This window comes from Balaenoptera musculus, chromosome 10 (genome assembly GCF_009873245.2).
Source record: "Balaenoptera musculus isolate JJ_BM4_2016_0621 chromosome 10, mBalMus1.pri.v3, whole genome shotgun sequence".
NCBI classification, from domain to species: Eukaryota; Metazoa; Chordata; class Mammalia; order Artiodactyla; family Balaenopteridae; genus Balaenoptera; species Balaenoptera musculus.
Window position 1 is genome coordinate 17,677,749 of NC_045794.1, and position 18,294 is coordinate 17,696,042.

At 40.0% G+C, this 18,294-nt stretch overlaps 2 protein-coding genes across 3 annotated transcripts in view; one reads left to right on the forward strand and one right to left on the reverse strand.

The window, feature by feature from the left end:
- Positions 1-2,203: 2,203 nt before the first annotated feature.
- SPX (spexin hormone) lies at positions 2,204-11,485 on the forward strand. The gene is made up of 6 exons (XM_036865547.1): positions 2,204-2,448; positions 2,861-2,941; positions 3,187-3,244; positions 3,738-3,800; positions 5,048-5,131; positions 9,926-11,485. Exons 1-6 carry the CDS (start codon positions 2,443-2,445, stop codon positions 9,982-9,984), a joined length of 351 nt encoding a protein of 116 aa, XP_036721442.1. The 5' UTR covers positions 2,204-2,442; the 3' UTR covers positions 9,985-11,485.
- Positions 11,486-13,165: 1,680 nt separating this feature from the next.
- GYS2 (glycogen synthase 2) overlaps positions 13,166-18,294 on the reverse strand; it is a 58,885-nt gene continuing 53,756 nt past the window's right edge. For both annotated transcript variants that reach the window (XM_036865546.1, XM_036865545.1), the window contains 3 exons: positions 18,072-18,235; positions 16,901-16,981; positions 13,166-14,815 (listed from right to left, as the gene is read on the reverse strand). In XM_036865546.1, coding sequence (XP_036721441.1) covers positions 14,594-14,815; positions 16,901-16,981; positions 18,072-18,235 — 467 coding nt within the window. In that variant the 3' untranslated portion in view covers positions 13,166-14,593. The remainder of the gene's footprint in view (positions 14,816-16,900; positions 16,982-18,071; positions 18,236-18,294) is intronic.

Consider the following 18,294-nt stretch of genomic DNA (forward strand, 5'->3'; position numbering starts at 1 on the left):
GCTAGCACTGGATGCTGGTGTCTGTCACTAGCATTGTAACCAGTACTGCCCCCACAAACTCAGGCATCCTACAACCAGTGCTGCACCAGAAAGTATTTCTCCTGCTCCCCACTTTCTTCCCTCCCCAGCTCCAGAAGAGTGGGTACATCTGATTGGTGAAACCTGCCTCATGCCCACACTCTACCCGATTGGGAGGCTGGGAAAGAGCATCTAGCATTTTCAGCTTCTACAATACAAGGAAGATGCTGCCTCCCACCAAGAATCATAATTTATAGTTTAGGAAATTTCCGAAGTTCCCTAAAATTAAATGGATTCAGATTTGCTGAAAGGCTAAAAAGAAAAAAATAGCCCACTTCCACCACACTCACATATCTTTTCTAAAAATTCATTTTCCTTTCCCCCTTTTGGTGAAATTTCTAAAAAGGTTGTCCACACTTGTCCTTATTTCCTCATATCCTATTCAACCCACCCCAGTCTAGCTTCTATCCTCAAAAGCCATCATATTCTCAAATCCAGCAGACACTTCTTAGCTCACATCAGTTTAACCTTTCAATGTTATTGGATAGTCTCCCAGCTCCCATGGCCTCATTCTCCTGGAATTTCTTTCTTTCCGACTGCTTCAGTTCAGCTTCCTTTGCTGACTTTCCCTCTGCTCAATCTCTGTAGGTTTGTTCTCAGAGCTCTATCTCTTCCTCTTCTTCTTCTTTTTTTTATTTATTTATTTATTTTTGGCTGTGTTGGGTCTTCGTTTCTGTGCGAGGGCTTTCTCTAGTTGCGGTGAGCGGGGGCCACTCTTCATCGCGGTGCGCGGGCCGCTCACTGTCGCGGCCTATCTTGTTGCGGAGCACATGCTCCAGACGCGCAGGCTCAGTAGTTGTGGCTCACGGGCCTAGTTGCTCCGCGGCATGTGGGATCTTCCCAGACCAGGACTCGAACCCGTGTCCCCTGCATTGGCAGGCAGATTCTCAACCACTGCACCACCAGGGAAGCCCCTCTTCCTCTTCTTAATTCCATTCACTCCCTAAGTATTTTTTCAATCCCAATTTTTTCCTTCCTTAAAATTCTCAAGATTCTTAAATCTTATAATTCCTGCCTTTAGAAAATAATCTATAGGCTGGTGATCTGTCTGCTGAGCTCTAGAGTTTTGCATCTGCAACTGCCTACTTCACATTTCTCCTTGGATGTCTAGTATACATTTTAATTTTAATATGTCCAAAGACAACTCTTTATTTCCCTCTCTTAACTGCTTCTTTATGAAGTCTCTCCAATTTCAATAAAGAGTTTCATCATTCACCCAGTGATTAAACCAAAAATCTAAGAGTCATCCTTGACTTATTTTTCTTAAAGTCTCACATACGGTTTATCCACAAGTCCATGTTTTCTGCCTCCCAAATTCATTACAGCTCTCCATTCCTTGCAAGGACTCCCCTAATCTAAGCCGTCATCATCTTTTGCTTATAACCAAGTTGCCATTTCTTACTCTCCAACCTCAATTTACAGTGTCCTCCCCTGACACCCACACAACTTTGGCTCCATTGGTCTCCTTCCTGTTCTTCAAACAAGCCAAGCTCCTTGCCATCCCAAGATTTTGTATTTTTCTTCTGCCTGAGAATGTCAGCAATATTGATTCCCACCCCAGTTTATCCCATGTCTGACTCCGCCTTATCTTTCCAGACCCCCTTTTATTTTTACCTTCCCTAAAGTAGCCCACCACTTACCTTATCACATCATTTTGCTTATTTTTCCTTTATAAAGCATTTAAAAATTCTGTAATTACCTTATTTACCGGTTTGGAGTGTTTTCCCCCTGACTAGAAGATAAGCATGATCAAAGCAGAGACTTGTCTTTTTAATACATGGCTGTGTCCCTTGAACTAAAAGGAAGGATGTCTGTTACATAGTAGGCATTCCATAAATATTTGTTAAATAATTGAGTGGATAATTAAGTGAATGACGTCAAATTCCATTGGGATTCCCTAACCTTTTCATTTCTACACAAATGATTCATCTTTACTCACTGGTGTTAGCTTGATAGCTCGTTAGTTACCCAAGACAAGTTTTCTTAGTTTGTTCATTGACTTTTGATTCTGCCTGGGGTTATTCATCATTTTCAATAATAATAATAATAATAATGCCTTGGGAAACTAATAGGAAAATCAAAGGTCATGATGCTGATATTTTCAGAATATCTCCTGGCTGATGTGGACAGTAAATGATATTCACCCATCAATCATTCCTCTACTTCCTGCAACTGAATCTCCCTGGAGGAGTCATCAGATCCTCTCAATCTTGAAGACTGACAGGAAGTCCCTGTGGACACTAGCTCTATGCAAAATCAGGAGGGATCCTTGACACTAAGATTTAAAAGCCCCACCTTCAGAACAAAATTAGAAAACTCAGAGGTTAAGTTATAGTTATTGCAGCTTCTGGAAAGGTGTAGAACATGAAGGTAAGTAAAGGTTTTATATACTTGAGATTTTTTAGCTATTTTATAAAAAAGCTGTATAGCTTTTTACCTCTTTTATGTTTAATAAGTGTTTTAGAGGCTAAAGGATAGTTAAACGTTACGCCTTTAAAATATCAGAATCATTTGATTTTACAAAGAAAAAGTTTCACTAATTCACCCAAATCCTCATTTGGGTTAAATAATAAAAATAATATATTTCTAATTAATTTTTTTAAAAAAGAACTCTTTGTGGATTCACTAGACGGTAAACTGGGGAACCCCCTTCTGCCCCACCCTCTGAGCGCTAAAACAGAACATAGCAAAAAGTAAGGGATGTGTAATTGTCCAGGCGCCAGGGAAGGAAGCAGAAGATCCTATAGGCACAGAAACGACTTTCTTTGATCTTTTCATACAGGGATTCAGAAGTCTGGTGGTAACAACCTTGGCTCTTTTCCTGGTGTTTTCTTTCATGGGAAATTCCAACAGTGCTCCGCAGGTAATCAAACGCAAAAATTGGGACTCCTTCGTGCGCTGTGTGCCTGCCTGCCTTCCTTCCTTCCTTCCTTCCTCCCTCTCTCTTTCTATTTCTTCCCTTCTTTTCCTTCTTTCTTTCCTTCTATCTTCTCCCTCCTTCCTTCCCTTCCCTTTCTTTCTTTCCCTCCCCTCCCTTCTTTTTTTTCCTAATAGTGGGCTGGGCAGCAACGCCTTACTAACTGCTTTCCTCTTCTCGCCGGGTTATAGAGACTCTTTGAGAGAAGGAACTGGACTCCTCAAGCTATGCTCTACCTGAAGGGTGCACGTACGTTCCAAATACTTTGCTCTTCCGACAGCAATAGAGGGAGATCCGTAGGGGTGCATGAATCCGTGGGATAGATGAAGAGCTGTGGGGAGAGAATCCTATCGAGTTTGTTCCCATAAATAATCGAGGTCATCCTGGTCTCAGTTAATCAAGGAGAAAGGTCGGGGGGCGGGGGGAGGATTATCAGAAATCCTCCACCCTAAACCGGAGGGTTGCTGGCTCCTGCCCAAAGGGAGACTGGGATTTCCGGGGACACACCGCCCCGCCCTGGCTGGTGGGCGAGATTGCCGCCCCCTCCGAAGCGCACTCGGGGGCCCGGGGGCGGGGGGCGTGCGGGCTTCATCCGTGGTCTGCTGCCTCATCCGCGCCGGCGCCCCGACCCCGGCAGTCCCGCGCGCCTCGGACCGGGGGCACCCGGCCCCGCCCGCTCCCGGCCCCGGAACCCCGATCGATCGGGCCGGGAGGGCGCTGAGCCCGTTTCTCGCCTTGGCAGAGGGGCGCCGCTTCATTTCCGACCAGAGCCGGAGGAAGGACCTCGCCGACCGGCCGCCGCCCGGTGAGTGCGCGGGGGTGAGGGGGCCGCGGGCTACAGAGGACCGCGCAGGACCGGAGGGGCGCGCTCCGCCTCCGGAAAGGCTGGCCCGTGGGCCTTCCCGGGGGAGAGCCGGCCCCGCCCGGCCCCGCTGGCAGCGGCGGAGCTGGGGATCGCAACGCCCCGCCGGGATGGCGATGGGCGGCGGGGGCCGGGGTTCCGCTCCCGGGCGTCAGGATGGATACGAGAGCTGTGCGCCTGCCCCGCCCGAGAAATGGGCCTCCCGTTTAGGGCATGATCTTTACAAGATTTCTCTTAAACGCTGTTGTTGTTGCCAATGTTGTTTTCATCATCATCATCATTATTAAAATAGTGATTTGCCTAAAAACTTCAAACAGCTCTATTATATTACTAAAAACAACTATCAAAAGGTTCAAAACCAGAAATAGTGAAGAAATGGGGGCCTTTAAGGACGGACCCAGAGACTATGTTTCGTGATAAACCTTTCCATGCCGTTCATTGGATTAAAAAATAACAATACCATTCATTTTGATAAACGTTCAAGATTGTTAAAAATACCAAGTAGACTCATTTTGAAAAATATCAAACACTGTGTTGAGCACATAGGTGCTTATCAAATTTTTGTTTACCTTCTTCAAGCCTGCAGTGTAATAAACCTTTTTTTTACTGTGGGAGGGTAAGTTTTGTTTTCCCACTTCAGCAGCTCCCAAATTAAAAATCATGGTTTGTGTTGAATCAGGATGGTTTGTCTTCTGTCAACTTAGATTTGAAATAGTTCTGAATATTTTGCAGATTCTCCTTCAGTCAAATAATTGACTTACATGTGGCCAAGAATATAGATTATTTTCTCAAACTGCTTTGGAAGGAACAAGAGAGAAGATAGTCCAGGCTCCAGGCAGGGTCCCATCTAAACCTTTCCGCCCAGACATCCCATTTTAAGCTCTGAGGGGGAAATTTCTCATGGGTTCTTTATCTTAATCCTCCTTGCTTTCATGAAATTCTCTGTAGTATATAGTTTAAATTTTCTTCCATTCCCTGTAATACACCACATAACCAGTTGTAAGCAATGTCTAAGGGAAGTGTGAAATGTTTCAACTTGTAAAAATCATTCTGTGTAAGGGGCTCTTTGCTGAGGGATAACAGAGGTATTTCACAGAGATTTTCTAGTATTATAGCATACTGGAATAGGATTTATCTCTATGAATATTTAAATGCTAATAGAATCTGTATTTATTTTTTCGTTTCTCCAGAAAGACGAAGCCCAAATCCCCAACTACTAACTCTTCCAGAGGCAGTAGCTGTGCTATTGGCTTCCTTGCAGAAACCGCAAGAAGGTATAATTATAGTAACCTCTTTTAACTGCAGGACAGGGAAGCTTTGAGTGCTTTGGGCATTCTGTGTTGAGTACAACAAAGTTGCTTTTATTTATTCAGATTTTAAAAAATAATTAACGGTTGTCCACACCACCAGAAATTCACAGAGACGTTTATTATTTTAAGACTCCCATGCTGCTCATTAAAGTGTTTCCCAAGAATGTAAAAACATTTCATTGATGAGACTGGGGGATTTCATGTTAATTCCATAATCCATAGCCTATTGGAGCTTTTATTTCTGTTAGAACTCCAGAAAGTCCAACTTCATTATTTTATATTTGAAAAAACTGAGGCCAAAAGAGGTTTAAATAATCGCAAATCCAGTTACTCGCTATTAAAGTTTGAACCAAATGGAATAGCTGAAAATCACCATTTTTTACTTACAAACACAGCAGTTTCTTATGGTTCACCCTAAGAGATTGGGCTAGTTCTGATTCTAAGCCTGTGTGATTTGCACTATACTATATATCTTCTTCCATGCCAGGATTAGGTGTGTTCTTCAAATAGAGGCTCTCTATCCATGTAGCATTAAAACCACTAATTGCATTAAGGCATCTTGTTGTACATTAGCCAGGGCTTTGGAGTATAACAGGACTGGGTTCAAATCTTGGCCTTGTTGCTTTACTAGCTGGGTGACCCTGAGCCTTAGTGTCATTACGGGTAAAATGGAATAATGACATCCATGGGCAGGTTGCTCTAAGAGCCAAATGAAACAAAGTACGTACTTTCTATTAGCATTAACAATAGAGGTCATCAAAGCATATTCAACAGATCTAGATTTTTCCCTCTCAAAAATTGTAATGATGCCATATTTATGACATAATTTAAATGTTAAAATGTATTTAACAAAATACAGTGAGTAGTCTGGTGGTCAAAGCATAGGCTGCTGGCCTTGGGCTCTGACACTTGTGCTAGCGGAGAAAGCCTATGTGCTCCCTGTCTGTTATTGGACGGGCCCCGTCAGGGAGGGGAAGAGAGCAGGGGCCTCTTTCTGGCTTCTAGCTTATGGCTTTGTTGTGAAAAAACAAAAACAAAACAAAACAAAAACCTATGAGAAGCAAATGGAAGAGAGTGGGATAAAGAGGTCTTTTGAAATCAGAGAAAGTCCGCGGCTGACTTGGTGGAGTGGAGGGGATTATAATACTGAACTCAGTAAATCTGCATTTATGCCTGCTAGGTGCCAGGCACTGTGGCAGGTAGAGAAGAAAATGGATTAAACAAAAGCAAGAATGAGAATGGCCTTTGCAGTGAAAAGGCAGGGTGAACAGTCAGTGGGACAGTAGGCTGTGAGAGTCATGGCCATACTATAGCTATGACTACAACTACTGTTACTACTCCCTCTAGCTAATAATTATTGAGGGTTTTACTATAATGCAGTGGGTCAGGCACTGTTCCAAGCACTTGATACGGATTAATACATTTATTAATAATTCATTATTCCGTAACAAATGAATTACCTCCTAGGATTACCCACTGTCATTATCTATACTTTACAGATGAGGAAACAGAAGCACAGAAAGATTGAGTAGCTTGCCCACTATCACATAGCAGGTACATACTAGTACTGGGATGAAGAACAGGGGGTAACTTATTCTTTATCTGAGAATCAATCAGATGGTCCATGGATTTTTACCAGAAAGAGGACATGGTGAAGGAAGATGAAACTGGTTATTGCTTATAGGGTAACCATAAGAGCAGTTACCATAGCTACAATATGAGACCATCTACTGTGTGTCAGATATTAATGCTAATCTTTATAGCTCAGAAAACTGACCCTTCTGAGCTGTATATACTTTCCTAAGGTCCACATAGAGTGGAAGTGATACGGGGAGTTGAACTCAGGGCTGTGGGATGCTGTAGCTCTTTCAGCTATGCCCTGCCGCCTCTCAGATGGATGGTGTTGAAGAGGAAAGGCCAGAGTGATGAGGTCAGTGAGAAACTAAGGCAGTCATTCAGGAGTGGAGTGATGAGGTCAGTGGGACTGGAGCCTCAACCCTGAGGCATACCGGAAGGAAGAGCAGATAAAAATCAAGGTCCTAGTGTATAGTACAGGGAACTATATTTAATATCGTGCAATAAATCATAATGGAAAAGGATATGAAAAAAATATATGTATAACTGAGTCACTTTGCTGTACAGAGGAAATTAACACAACATTGTAAATCAACTATACTTCAATAAAATTTTAAAACGAAAGAGAGAATCCAGAGTCAAGCACATTTTTAAAGTGTTTGTGTGAGTTTAAAATGGTGATACTGACAAATGAAAATTCCTGTGGATATAATTAAGGTTCAGTTTGAAGTGACGGAGCTATTCCAGTGGATAAACGTGTATAGGTCACTGGTTCTCTGCTCTCCATATGTGGACTGGTTCCATCAGAGTTCTCTGGAGAACTTGCTGAAAATACAGATTTCTTGGCCTTAGGTCCAGAGAGTCTGATTCCATACTACTTGAGTGAGGCCCCAGAATCTGTATCCTTAAGAAGTTCACTCACATTATTCTGATGATGTCAGGTTTGGGAACAACTGGAAATTCAGAGCCAGTTAATAAAGGTTGGAAGCATGAAAATGGAACTCTCTCCTAGGCCTCAGATGTAGTGGGAAAAGGGCAGATAATAAAGGATTTGCCCTGGAGAATACCCAGAGATCAAGGGAAAGGGGGGAAATCATATCAGTGAAGGGACTTCAAAAGGAGCAGGCAGAAAGGTAAGAGGAGAGCCAGAATAACAGAGAATCCAGGAAGTAGAGGATGGAAAGTTTCAAGAAAGGAGTGATGAGAAGCATCAAATATAGCAGAATGCTTAGTAAGAGTACAGAAATCAAAGGAGAAGGAAGATTGTGTTGGGTAGGAAGGGTCATTAAATCACGGTTCACAAGTCTTCTCCTCAGCCCCTGCCCAGTGGTATGATTTGCTGCTGCCTTGCCCGTTCCGAAACCTTGTTTCAAGGGAATTTAGGAAAAGAAGGTAAACTGCAGAGTTAAGAGAAAGTGGATGCTTGCTGGCACGTCTTTCAGAATTCTTGTGATGGAAAGGTGAGAAAGAGTTGAATCATGAGAAGAAGATGCTGCATCCAAGGTGATCTTTTCTAAATTCGGCATTTGGCACTCCTACTGATTGTTTTTTTTTCCGGCTGCGCAGTGAGGCATGTGGGATCTTAGCTCCCCGACCAGGGATGGAACCCATGCCCCCTGCAGTGGAAGGGTAGAGTCTTAACCACTGGAATGCCAGGGAAGTCCCTCTTACTGATTTTTGAAGTCACTAGGAGGACAGTGAGGGTGGAGATGGATTGTTAGTGAAGTCTGAGATTTAATTTCTGGGAAGATGTGAGCTGGAATGGAGAAGGTAGAGCTAATTTTAAAGAGGAGGAGAGGGATCTTCATTAGAAACTTTACAGAAGAATGTGACTATAGGTCTCCATTTCAAGTCTTTGTGGGAAAATAAATTCAAGTTTTTAATTATTGAAGTTTCCAAAGTGGCTTGTCTCTGATGATGAAATGAGGAAACAAAATTTTATTAGTCTAAATGGATGGGAAAGTTTTGGATTCCCATATGATAGATTAATCATTAGTCACCTTTAACATTTTTATTCTGCAGTCCCTAGATATTATTTGGACTTATTTTATGTAGTGGGTTATTATTTTAAGTAGTGGATTGTTATCTTAATGGAAGATATACAGGGATGATTCCTTTCTTTCTTTTTTTTTTTCCTTTCCTTTAAATACTAGTATATTTAAAATAGATAACTAATAAGGAGCTACTGTATAGCACAGGGAACTCTACTCAGTACTCTGAAATGACCTATATGTGAAAAGAATCTAAAAAAAGAGTGGATGTTTGTATATGTATAACTGATTCACTTTGCTGTACAGTAGAAACTAACACAACATTGTAAATCAACTATACTCCAATAAAAATTTTTAAAAATAGAAAAATTAAAAAAATTTTAAAAATAGAGTAGCTGATTATCTGCAATATTTTGAAGTTTGCTACCAATTCAGGTTAAACTGTACCTCAGGTATTCCAACCATATTGTAACTAACTAGGGGAAAGTGGTTTTCTCTAGAGATGACCTTACATAAAATGAGGAACGGAATTTTGCCTCCGGCAGCTTCCTCTCCCTTCCCCATCCTCAGTTTCCTCTCCCTTCCCCACCATCAGTTTCAGCCCTTCAACCCATTTTTAGTCCCAGGAATCTGCTGTCATCTCAGTCCGCTATCCCCACCCCAGAGGTGATTCCTCCTGCTCTGAAGTTTTGCAATCCTGCCCAGCTAACAAGTGTCCCTTCTTTTTGTCTTACTTCCACCCCAGACGTCTAGTTCAACTTGTAAGAGAATATGTGCAAATGTGTTCCTCTGTCATCTTTCCCAGCTAAAATGCATTTTAACAGGAAATACAGAAACAGTACCTTGATGCAAGTGAATGGTTCTACTGGTGGGTATTTTAGACATGAGGCATATTTAGAGCAAGATATGTGGCCTTTTCAGATTTCTACCAAACACACCATGTAATAGTTAAATTCACTGTAGAGATTCACATGTCAGATGTGAATTCTTCAATGCATCCCAAGCTGAGGGGGAAATTCTTGAAACAAAATCAATCAAAATCCAATTTGGGGGTGGTTTCCATAGCAGAGTGCCTGAGTTGACATAATATAGGGGGGCAAATGTTTATCTCCTGAGGTTCTCTTCATGTTATATTTTCTTCTTATAAAACACAGGATACATGTTTATGTTATGTATTTTTTTTTCCTAACAGCTGGAGAAGAAAACTTTGATCAAGCCAGATTCCTAGAAGACAGTCTGCTAAACTGGTGAAAATATACCAGATTCCATTCAATTATAGTTCTATTCTTGTTGAAAACATGAACCATGTGAATAAAGCCTGTGGACCCTTTTTATGTTCATTTGTAATCTTAGGAACATGTGCAGCCAGTTTTATTCTTCCAGAAGCTAAAGTGATGTTGAGTTCTTGGTGAGAACATCGTTGCTTTCTTCCATTGCTTCAGGTCCTGTTTAGATCGCCTTGTGTCTTACTCTCGAATTTTTTAGCCCGTTTATAATTATTAGGTTGAAGACTCTTTAGAGTGTTCTTTCGTTTTGTGACAACAGATACCCATCTTGATCTAATCATTCTTACTTGCTTTTTTTCATTCTGTTACCCACTTGCACTGTCTTATCACTCAGCAGAGAATCTCCTCTCCTTTTCCCCCTTTTCTCACCTCCAAGGAGGTAGAGGCGGGGAAGCATGGCAAGATGGGAAAGAGTAGAGTGTGATTCTTTTAGTATCCAGGAGAAGTAAGTTGTCAAGAAGGGAAGTGGGAAGGGATGACTGGGAAGAAGCCCTGTGATCAGACACTGCAGTGTGGTTGCTGAGAGAGGGGACCCTTGGTGAGACTGGAGCCAGTGGAAGGTTCTACAGCTGGAAGCTCCCCCTTGTGCTCTCTGGGGATCTCCCCGAATTCAGTTTAGAAACAAGGATCTAAAAGTTACTGGGAAATAAGCAGATGGAAACACACGCTGCTCTTGTACAAAAGAAACAAACCAGTTTTTTAGAGGTAACCCATTTTCCATGGCTAAACAGACTCAAACACTGCTTACTCTAATTGACTAGAACTCTAGGCTTTATTTGACATGAAAACATAACATAAAGGCACCCTGATACAAAATGCATGGTAATATACCTAATTTATTCATTTTTTAAACTCAACTAGGGTTCAGTACTATCTGAAAAATAAAATACACACATACCTACAGCAAGCATATAGTATATTTATTTGAAATTACAATACGACCATCATGTTCATTATTTTTGACTTAATTACTTGAGAGTTGTTATTGATAAATGTCACAAGTGGAAAGTATTGTCCATTCTTATTGTCATCAGTATATAGCTATTAGTCAGTAGCTAAAGAATATCATTATGTGAATGTCTCTGTAACTTGGAATTACAATTTTACTGTTAAGTAATCAAAACCCTGCTTATAAGATTTGTCTGTATCTCATTTCATAACTGAATAATGAAACTGTATTCAAGTTAATGTAACATTGATGTCTGCCAAAAAAATAATATGCTAGCAATAAAAAAATCTATGTGGCATTATAATAGGTGCCTGTCATTAATTGTTGTTTGATTTTAAGGTGGATTTTCTAGACAGTGTATATGTCCAGTTTATTGAGAATTATTTACTCACCTGACATAGACTTGTACATATGGACTGCTTAAATACTATGTCTAGTCCTAGAATACATTTAAAGTCTATCTTACAAAGTAATTCTTCTACAACTAGAACAATCTCAAGTATTTCCCACTAAAACAGAGTTTGTAAAAGCTGTCTAAGTGACCAACAGCTGTTATCATATCAGCTACAATATTACAAGTACTTGAATTTCCTGAACATTGTTCTGCCGTACAGATGTGCACATTAACCCAGTAGTTGCATATGCCCAGTTTGCTATAACTTTCTATCTCTCCGGGGGTGTCTTTGCAATTCTCTTTATTTCTATCTTGTTCAAAACTGAAATGAATAAGTGATCAATGGTCAAAACTTTTCACATTGTATGGCTTGTCTTTTAAAATTGGAAAATATCTGCCTCCTGTGCATGTCCATGTACTAGAATACCCCACCTCCAGATAGGACTTGCAGCCACTTTCACCCCGTTCCAATTGCTCTTCTCCTCTTTGCCTCTATAGCCTTCTTCCCCTGTGGCTACGTGTCCTCCAGGGTGGGCTCTCAATTACTCTCTGTTTCCCTGGTTTTCCCCAGTGGTTGACTCCTCTCCCCCACCATAGTGATCCTAAGCAAGGAGAGAAGGTGAGAGGTTAAAATCGGCCTCCAACTAGCATTTCTTCTTTACCTGCTGATGAGAAATAAAAGTCTATATCCTACCAACCCTGAGTTACATTATTTTACCTTGGCCTCAGGAGAAAGAGGAGTTGGGAATGTAACCTGTTGGTCTCCTCCTACTGGACTATAAATCCCTTAAGGAAATGTTCACGTCTAATTTGATTTTATCCTTACAACCACAATGTGAAGTGGGCAGTTGTATCTCCCACATTACTTCATAGAAATTTAGGATCATCCTAGGAAGTCATTTTGCATCTCCTCAAGTACACTTAACCAATCCCTCTTCTGAGACCTCCTTGTGTCCTGGAAAGCTACTAGTATAGCACTTGTAATATTTTATATTCCCATCTGTATATGTAAAGCCGGCTCTATTCACTCTAGCCCTTACCATGGAAGGAAGGGTGGTACAATGCATTAAAAAAGTCTTGCTGTCAGCTGGTCAAGCACACACAATTTTCCGTAGTTCCTGTCCTCCAATTTATGGATACATACATTATTTATTATTTATTATTTTTTCTTTTTTTATACATACTTTAAGAGCATCAATTTTTTGTATCTATGTTTCTCCCAATAAAACCATTCATTTATGCAACTACTGTGTATAAGGTGCTGTGCTAGACACACAGTCACCTAACAATCCTATTGGTTGTTCCTCACCGAGCTTTGTCAATATTGGGGAAAGAACAACTAGAACACCAGGGTTTGTCAGTCTTGGGGAAAGGACAACTAAGTGACTGGAGCAAGGGGTTGGAGTCAGGTGGCAGCAGCTGTCTGAGTAGAGGACCAAATGCAGGGTAGAAACTGATTCTTGCACATGCCACTCGAAGCCAGGTGTTTACGAATCAGTCATTTCCATGTGTCCTATACCATTTGTACTCATTTCTAATCAGAGAACTATTCTTTCGTTTAAAAAAAAAAACACTTGAATTTTCAAGTTTTGTATTAAGTTATAGCTTCTGTATAGCTCATGCTTTCAGTAGCCGTGGATCAACCAATTACCAATCAAGAGTATCACTTGAATACACAGATTGCACCACTTTATTAGGGATATATTTTCATGGTTATTGCAAAAGTGAAACCCATTTTATCATGAGATCTTTCTGGCACTTCAGCAAATGAGTATTTGGATTGTAATACAAATCTATTTCATATTTTTTTCTGATCTCCTCTGCAGAGCTTGGAGAGTTGGGTTAATTGGTATCCATTGGGCATTTTTTAAGGATTAGGCTTTAGGTAATTTATTTTCCTTCCTTACAAACCTCTAAATTAGGGGAGTTTGCAACAATCTTCCATTTTGACCTGAGTTGTTGCTTGTATCCGCCATTCTTCTACTCTCCCCTAACAACGGGGTGATAGAGCTGGAGTGCAGTTTTCCACTGGTCTTGCACCATCTGACACACTGTCATTGTTACTCTTCCGTTATTGCCATCAACAACCCAACACTGAGAAGACCTAAACTTTTTTAGAGCCCCTACAAACCTGGGCCAACCAGTATGCCAACCAAGGTGTTCACTGGGATCTAAATGTAACAACATTCAGTTGTGGAAAAAACAATACATGAGTGAATGTGGGGTTTGTGTTTTGTTTTTTTGTTTTTTTGCTGATTTAGGTTTAACTACATTTAAAACATTAATATGTTTAACTACAATCATTCAACAATGTCTCAGAGACATTGTCCTTATTATAATTAAGTAGACTCTATTTTCTTTTTGCTAATTTTTTTAAAAGATAGTTTTAAATGTTATCCTTCATAAGGCACTATTTTATAGTAGGTGTTTTTGCACATATTATCTTATTTAAATGTCTAAAAGAATTTTAAACATTATCAATGCAGTTAAATCTTTAAATATTGATATATTTATTCATAGGGATTTAACAATTTATCACCTATGGAAGATTGACCAAGTTTTCAAAAAGGCTTTCCTTTTAAACAATAGAAAAAACTGTTAGAGTCAGATGGTACAGTACAGATGGTAACATCTCCCGATCATTAATTTGAGAAGTGACCTTGTACATATACATTAATATGTATCAACATGTGGATTTAGGATAGCTACTGTCCTATGGATTTTGATTGTCTGCAAAGCTAGGTATAAATTCATGGTTCTGCCTCATGTGAAAAATAAAAATAATCACTAAAGACCAAATTACTTGAAATATAAAGGTAGAACACATTCATAGCTAAGATCAGGATCCTTTGTGGGGGAAATGGCAGATTGGTTTAGCAGGTACAGAAGCTGTATAAACACTAAGCCAAGGATTATGGTGATGCTAAGTAAAAAATCAGCATTAGAAATGAAAATTCTTATTGCTTAAAATAACCATTTTAAAAACATTTCCAGTCTTCCTCCTTTAATTAACACTCTTCCTAGAGTCTGAACTGACTGGGTCAAAAGGAGTTGGATTTTATTATAAATTACAAAATTGCCATTCACTTAATCTCCTCCACTTTTTAGGCAGAGAATAAATCCCATTGTTATACTGAGAAGAAGAGAATGAAACCTGTGGCATTTTCATTTCTTTCAATAATTATTCTTTCTATGTTCTGACTAAATTAGCCTGTTCGACCAGAGTGGAATTCAGTTCTTGTATTCGCCGTGCAGCTTCTTCTTCCCGCGAGGAACATGATTCAGAGACAATGGTGACTTGATATTTAACCGATCCCTTTCAGCCTCCTCTTCCTCATCGTATCTTTCTTCCTCATTCTCATCCTCCGCATCGCTGCTCTGAGGACTAGAGACCTGAGATCCCGAAGGAGAAGGTGGTACTGAGGAAGGCCTGGGATATTTAAACCCTTCTGTCTGCCAAAGACAAAAAAAAAGACACAAAACATTAGAATGACTTTTTGATTTTTCAATGAGGTACACACTTGGCATATGCATTTAATAAAAAACACAGTTGGATTTTTTGGTCTGTTCAGGGGCTATTAACTTTGATTTATTTTGATTCTGGTCCAACCAAGCTCAAGAGAGACTCCTTAAATAAATAGCTTTCTTTTATCAAGCACTGAAATGTGCCAGGGGCTATATACCTGTGATCTTATTTAATCTCTGACCAATTTGTTCTTTCGACTGACAGAAGAAAATTGAGGGTCCAAGAGGCCAATGATTTGCCCAAGGTCATACGACATGTAAGTGGTAGAGCAAAGAGTGGTTCCAGGGCTGTGATCATCCCAGAGCCTTTAATACCAACTGCCATGACACACTGTTGAGATTATCAGTCTCCATGTCATCCTTCAGATTTGCTCAATCAAATTCCAGAACATGAGCAGCCTGGATATTCCATGGACAACACCCACTAGAAAGATTCCTGGAAGTCAGGCCACTTCACTGACCTTAAAATTCCACCAGTTCCTTTTATTTCAGTTAATGAGCAAACATCACTAGGTTTTAATCAATTGCCCTTCTACCTAAGATGCTCTGAGATAATTCATTTGATAAACACATACTAAGCACCACCTATGGGGCAGGAGGAAACAAAGATGAAAAACATGATCCCTGCTCTCTAGGAGTGCAGATGCTTCATCAATCAGGAAGACAAATGTATAAAATTGTTACCGCACTTATCACTCTGAATTTCAACCATTTTTAGACATTATTATGTCATACATGTACAGTCATTTCAAGGCTCAGATACTTTACCTGAAAGCAATACCAGAAAAAAAAAAAAAAAAAAAAAGCAGAGTCCTACACTTAGGGAGCATAGGAGTTCAATACTTATTATTTGAATTAGTTGAATAAATGAATGAATATAGCTGAATTATCATCAAGGGCAGTGACCACCTCTAAATAAGCTAAGCAAGTCACTCTGTTAGAATCATGGACATGGGAAGTGGAATTTGTATACTGAGGGATTTACAAAACTCTTTCACTTTCTCTATGAGCAAATTTTCCCTTGGGTTAACTTTCTAGATCTGGTCCCCAGACACCAAAGAGGTGGAATATAAGGTATTAGGCAAAATTGTTTATAGTGAAAGTGACTCCTGATTGGAAAATGACATCTGCTTTTGGAGGATCTATAAATACGTGATGAAGGTCTCTAGTATTTGGAAATCCTTGAATTTGATGACTCTTGTAATTGCTCACATTCTTTGTGGAGACCATAGAAGCTTATCTGTGAGGATTTACATGAGATGTTGGGTCCTGTGGGGTGTGGAACTACTAAGCTAAAATGGATCTCATAGTCAATGATATGGGTTTCATCTTTTGCACCTAAGTTTTCACCTGGTGGGTAGGGAACAGAGAAGTTTAGCTCTTGGACCGCTGTGCAGACTGCTGTAAGGACTAATTCCACTGAAGAGAAATGCCTGATACTGCCTTACTTCAAGCTGTGTTTCCTTCTAAGCGAATGTGATGACAAGTAATCTGCTCTAGCCTCAAGAATATAAATGTCTAAGGGAATATTAGAGGAAGACGGCCTGGTGGGCACTGCTGAATTTCCATGCATAAATGCTCATCTAGTCCAATTTCTCCTGTGGTGCTCGAATTCACTATTACTCTTGCCAAGTCATCACCCTACATTTAAACATCTCCTTCGATAGCAAATTCACTTCCAGTGAGAGCAGGCCAGTTTCTTTTTTGACAACCCTCAAAAGAATGGATGTCTAAGAGAGGTTTCAGGCACTAAGGCAAGGAGAGTTTTCATATGAAAGTGCTTCTCCAGTGACATGAATTAGCTGACTGCTCAGCCTGTGCATAAGCTAACTCTGAACTGAGGGCTTAGAGTTGGTCTGATTTGTCAGTTTCTCTATTTGCTTTGTAGCAACACTATGAAAAAGTACAATAGTTTGTGAATTTAGCTACTTCCAAATAAAAGGTACTGTTAGGACTTACCATACGTAAGACATTCAGCTTTCAAAACAAATAAACAATACATAAAATATTTACCATTGGTGGCGATGTGGTTTCCGTGTGGAATTTATCGGGAAAAGCTCTGCTTAATGTCAGGTGCCTGGCATGCTGGTAATACTATGATAGAAAACCAATCCATGGGTTACAAAAGATGTATATTTATATATTTATATCTCAATAACCAAGTTGTTATATAAAATCTTATTCTCCTACTTATAAATATATTTATATATATTTTTTAAAGTGGCAGATTTTATTCATCCTAAATTTAAGAATCAGAAAAAATATGACAATTTATAGCTTTATCATTTTTCAAGGAATAAGTAAAGAAATACTATCAAAAATTGGAGGGGAAGGACATACTGGCTTTACTGAACTCTGAATTGAGCACTAAGGCAACTGAAAACACTGGTTTTACTCTATAGAGAAGCAGTGTGGCATGGAGAAAAAGATGGGGCCTGAATAATCAGACACACTGGCTTTAAATCCTGCTTCCGACCTTACATAAGAAACATAGCTTCTAAGGAGCGTATCATCCTGCTTTCATTATAAAATGAAGACAGCAAAATTAATCTTCCTGGGTGGAAATGAGCGTGACTACTGGCATTAGTGTGTGTAGATACTCAGCTGGTGGCCGTATCTGTCATTTGTCAGCCAGAGTTGAGCAGTATCTAAGCAGATACATCATGTGAAGGCAAAGTCAATTTAGTTTTTATTAAATCATCCACAGCTAAGATGTATGAACGTCTGAGTATTTATAAACTAATGGCAGGATTGAAAGGAGGTATTTCCTGTACCTGTCATTTTGAGAAACAAGATTATTTCCACTCCCCACTGTAGTTGAGGAATGTGATCATATTATCTCTTAGAGTGAAACAAAATAGGGACTTTTCTCTTGATTTCCTCATCTTCATGAAACCTGTGAAGCATCAAGTTAAGCCCTGGTGATAGAATAATTAGTAAGATCATGGCTAGATGCTGCTGGACTGGCTGTTCTGGTCTCAAACTAAATATGAAAAATTGGGGTTGGGACTTTGCGAATTCATATCAAGCTCAAAGGTACTCATATTAAGTACGTGAAAGCATCACTGAGATCTTAACAATGATGATACAGACTTGACTTTGCAGGTTACAACTCGAATCAATTCTTTTATAGTCCAGTGGGATTTTTAAAGGAGTCCTCTGTGTGTATCATAAACTTGCTTACTCTGCCTAAGTATCTCCAATCCAGAAGGTCTGAAAGCCTCTCGGTTCGGTTCCTCTGAATAATCCTCTGGCGGCGTGACTGTTTGCAAAATCCATAGAGAAACTGAGTCAGCTGATTGCAAGAATCATCCAGTGAGCGGAATCGCCTGTCAACGATGTAAATACCTGAGGGGCACAAAAGCCAGAGCACAAGTCGAGATAAGGCTAACCTTAAAGCACTTCTA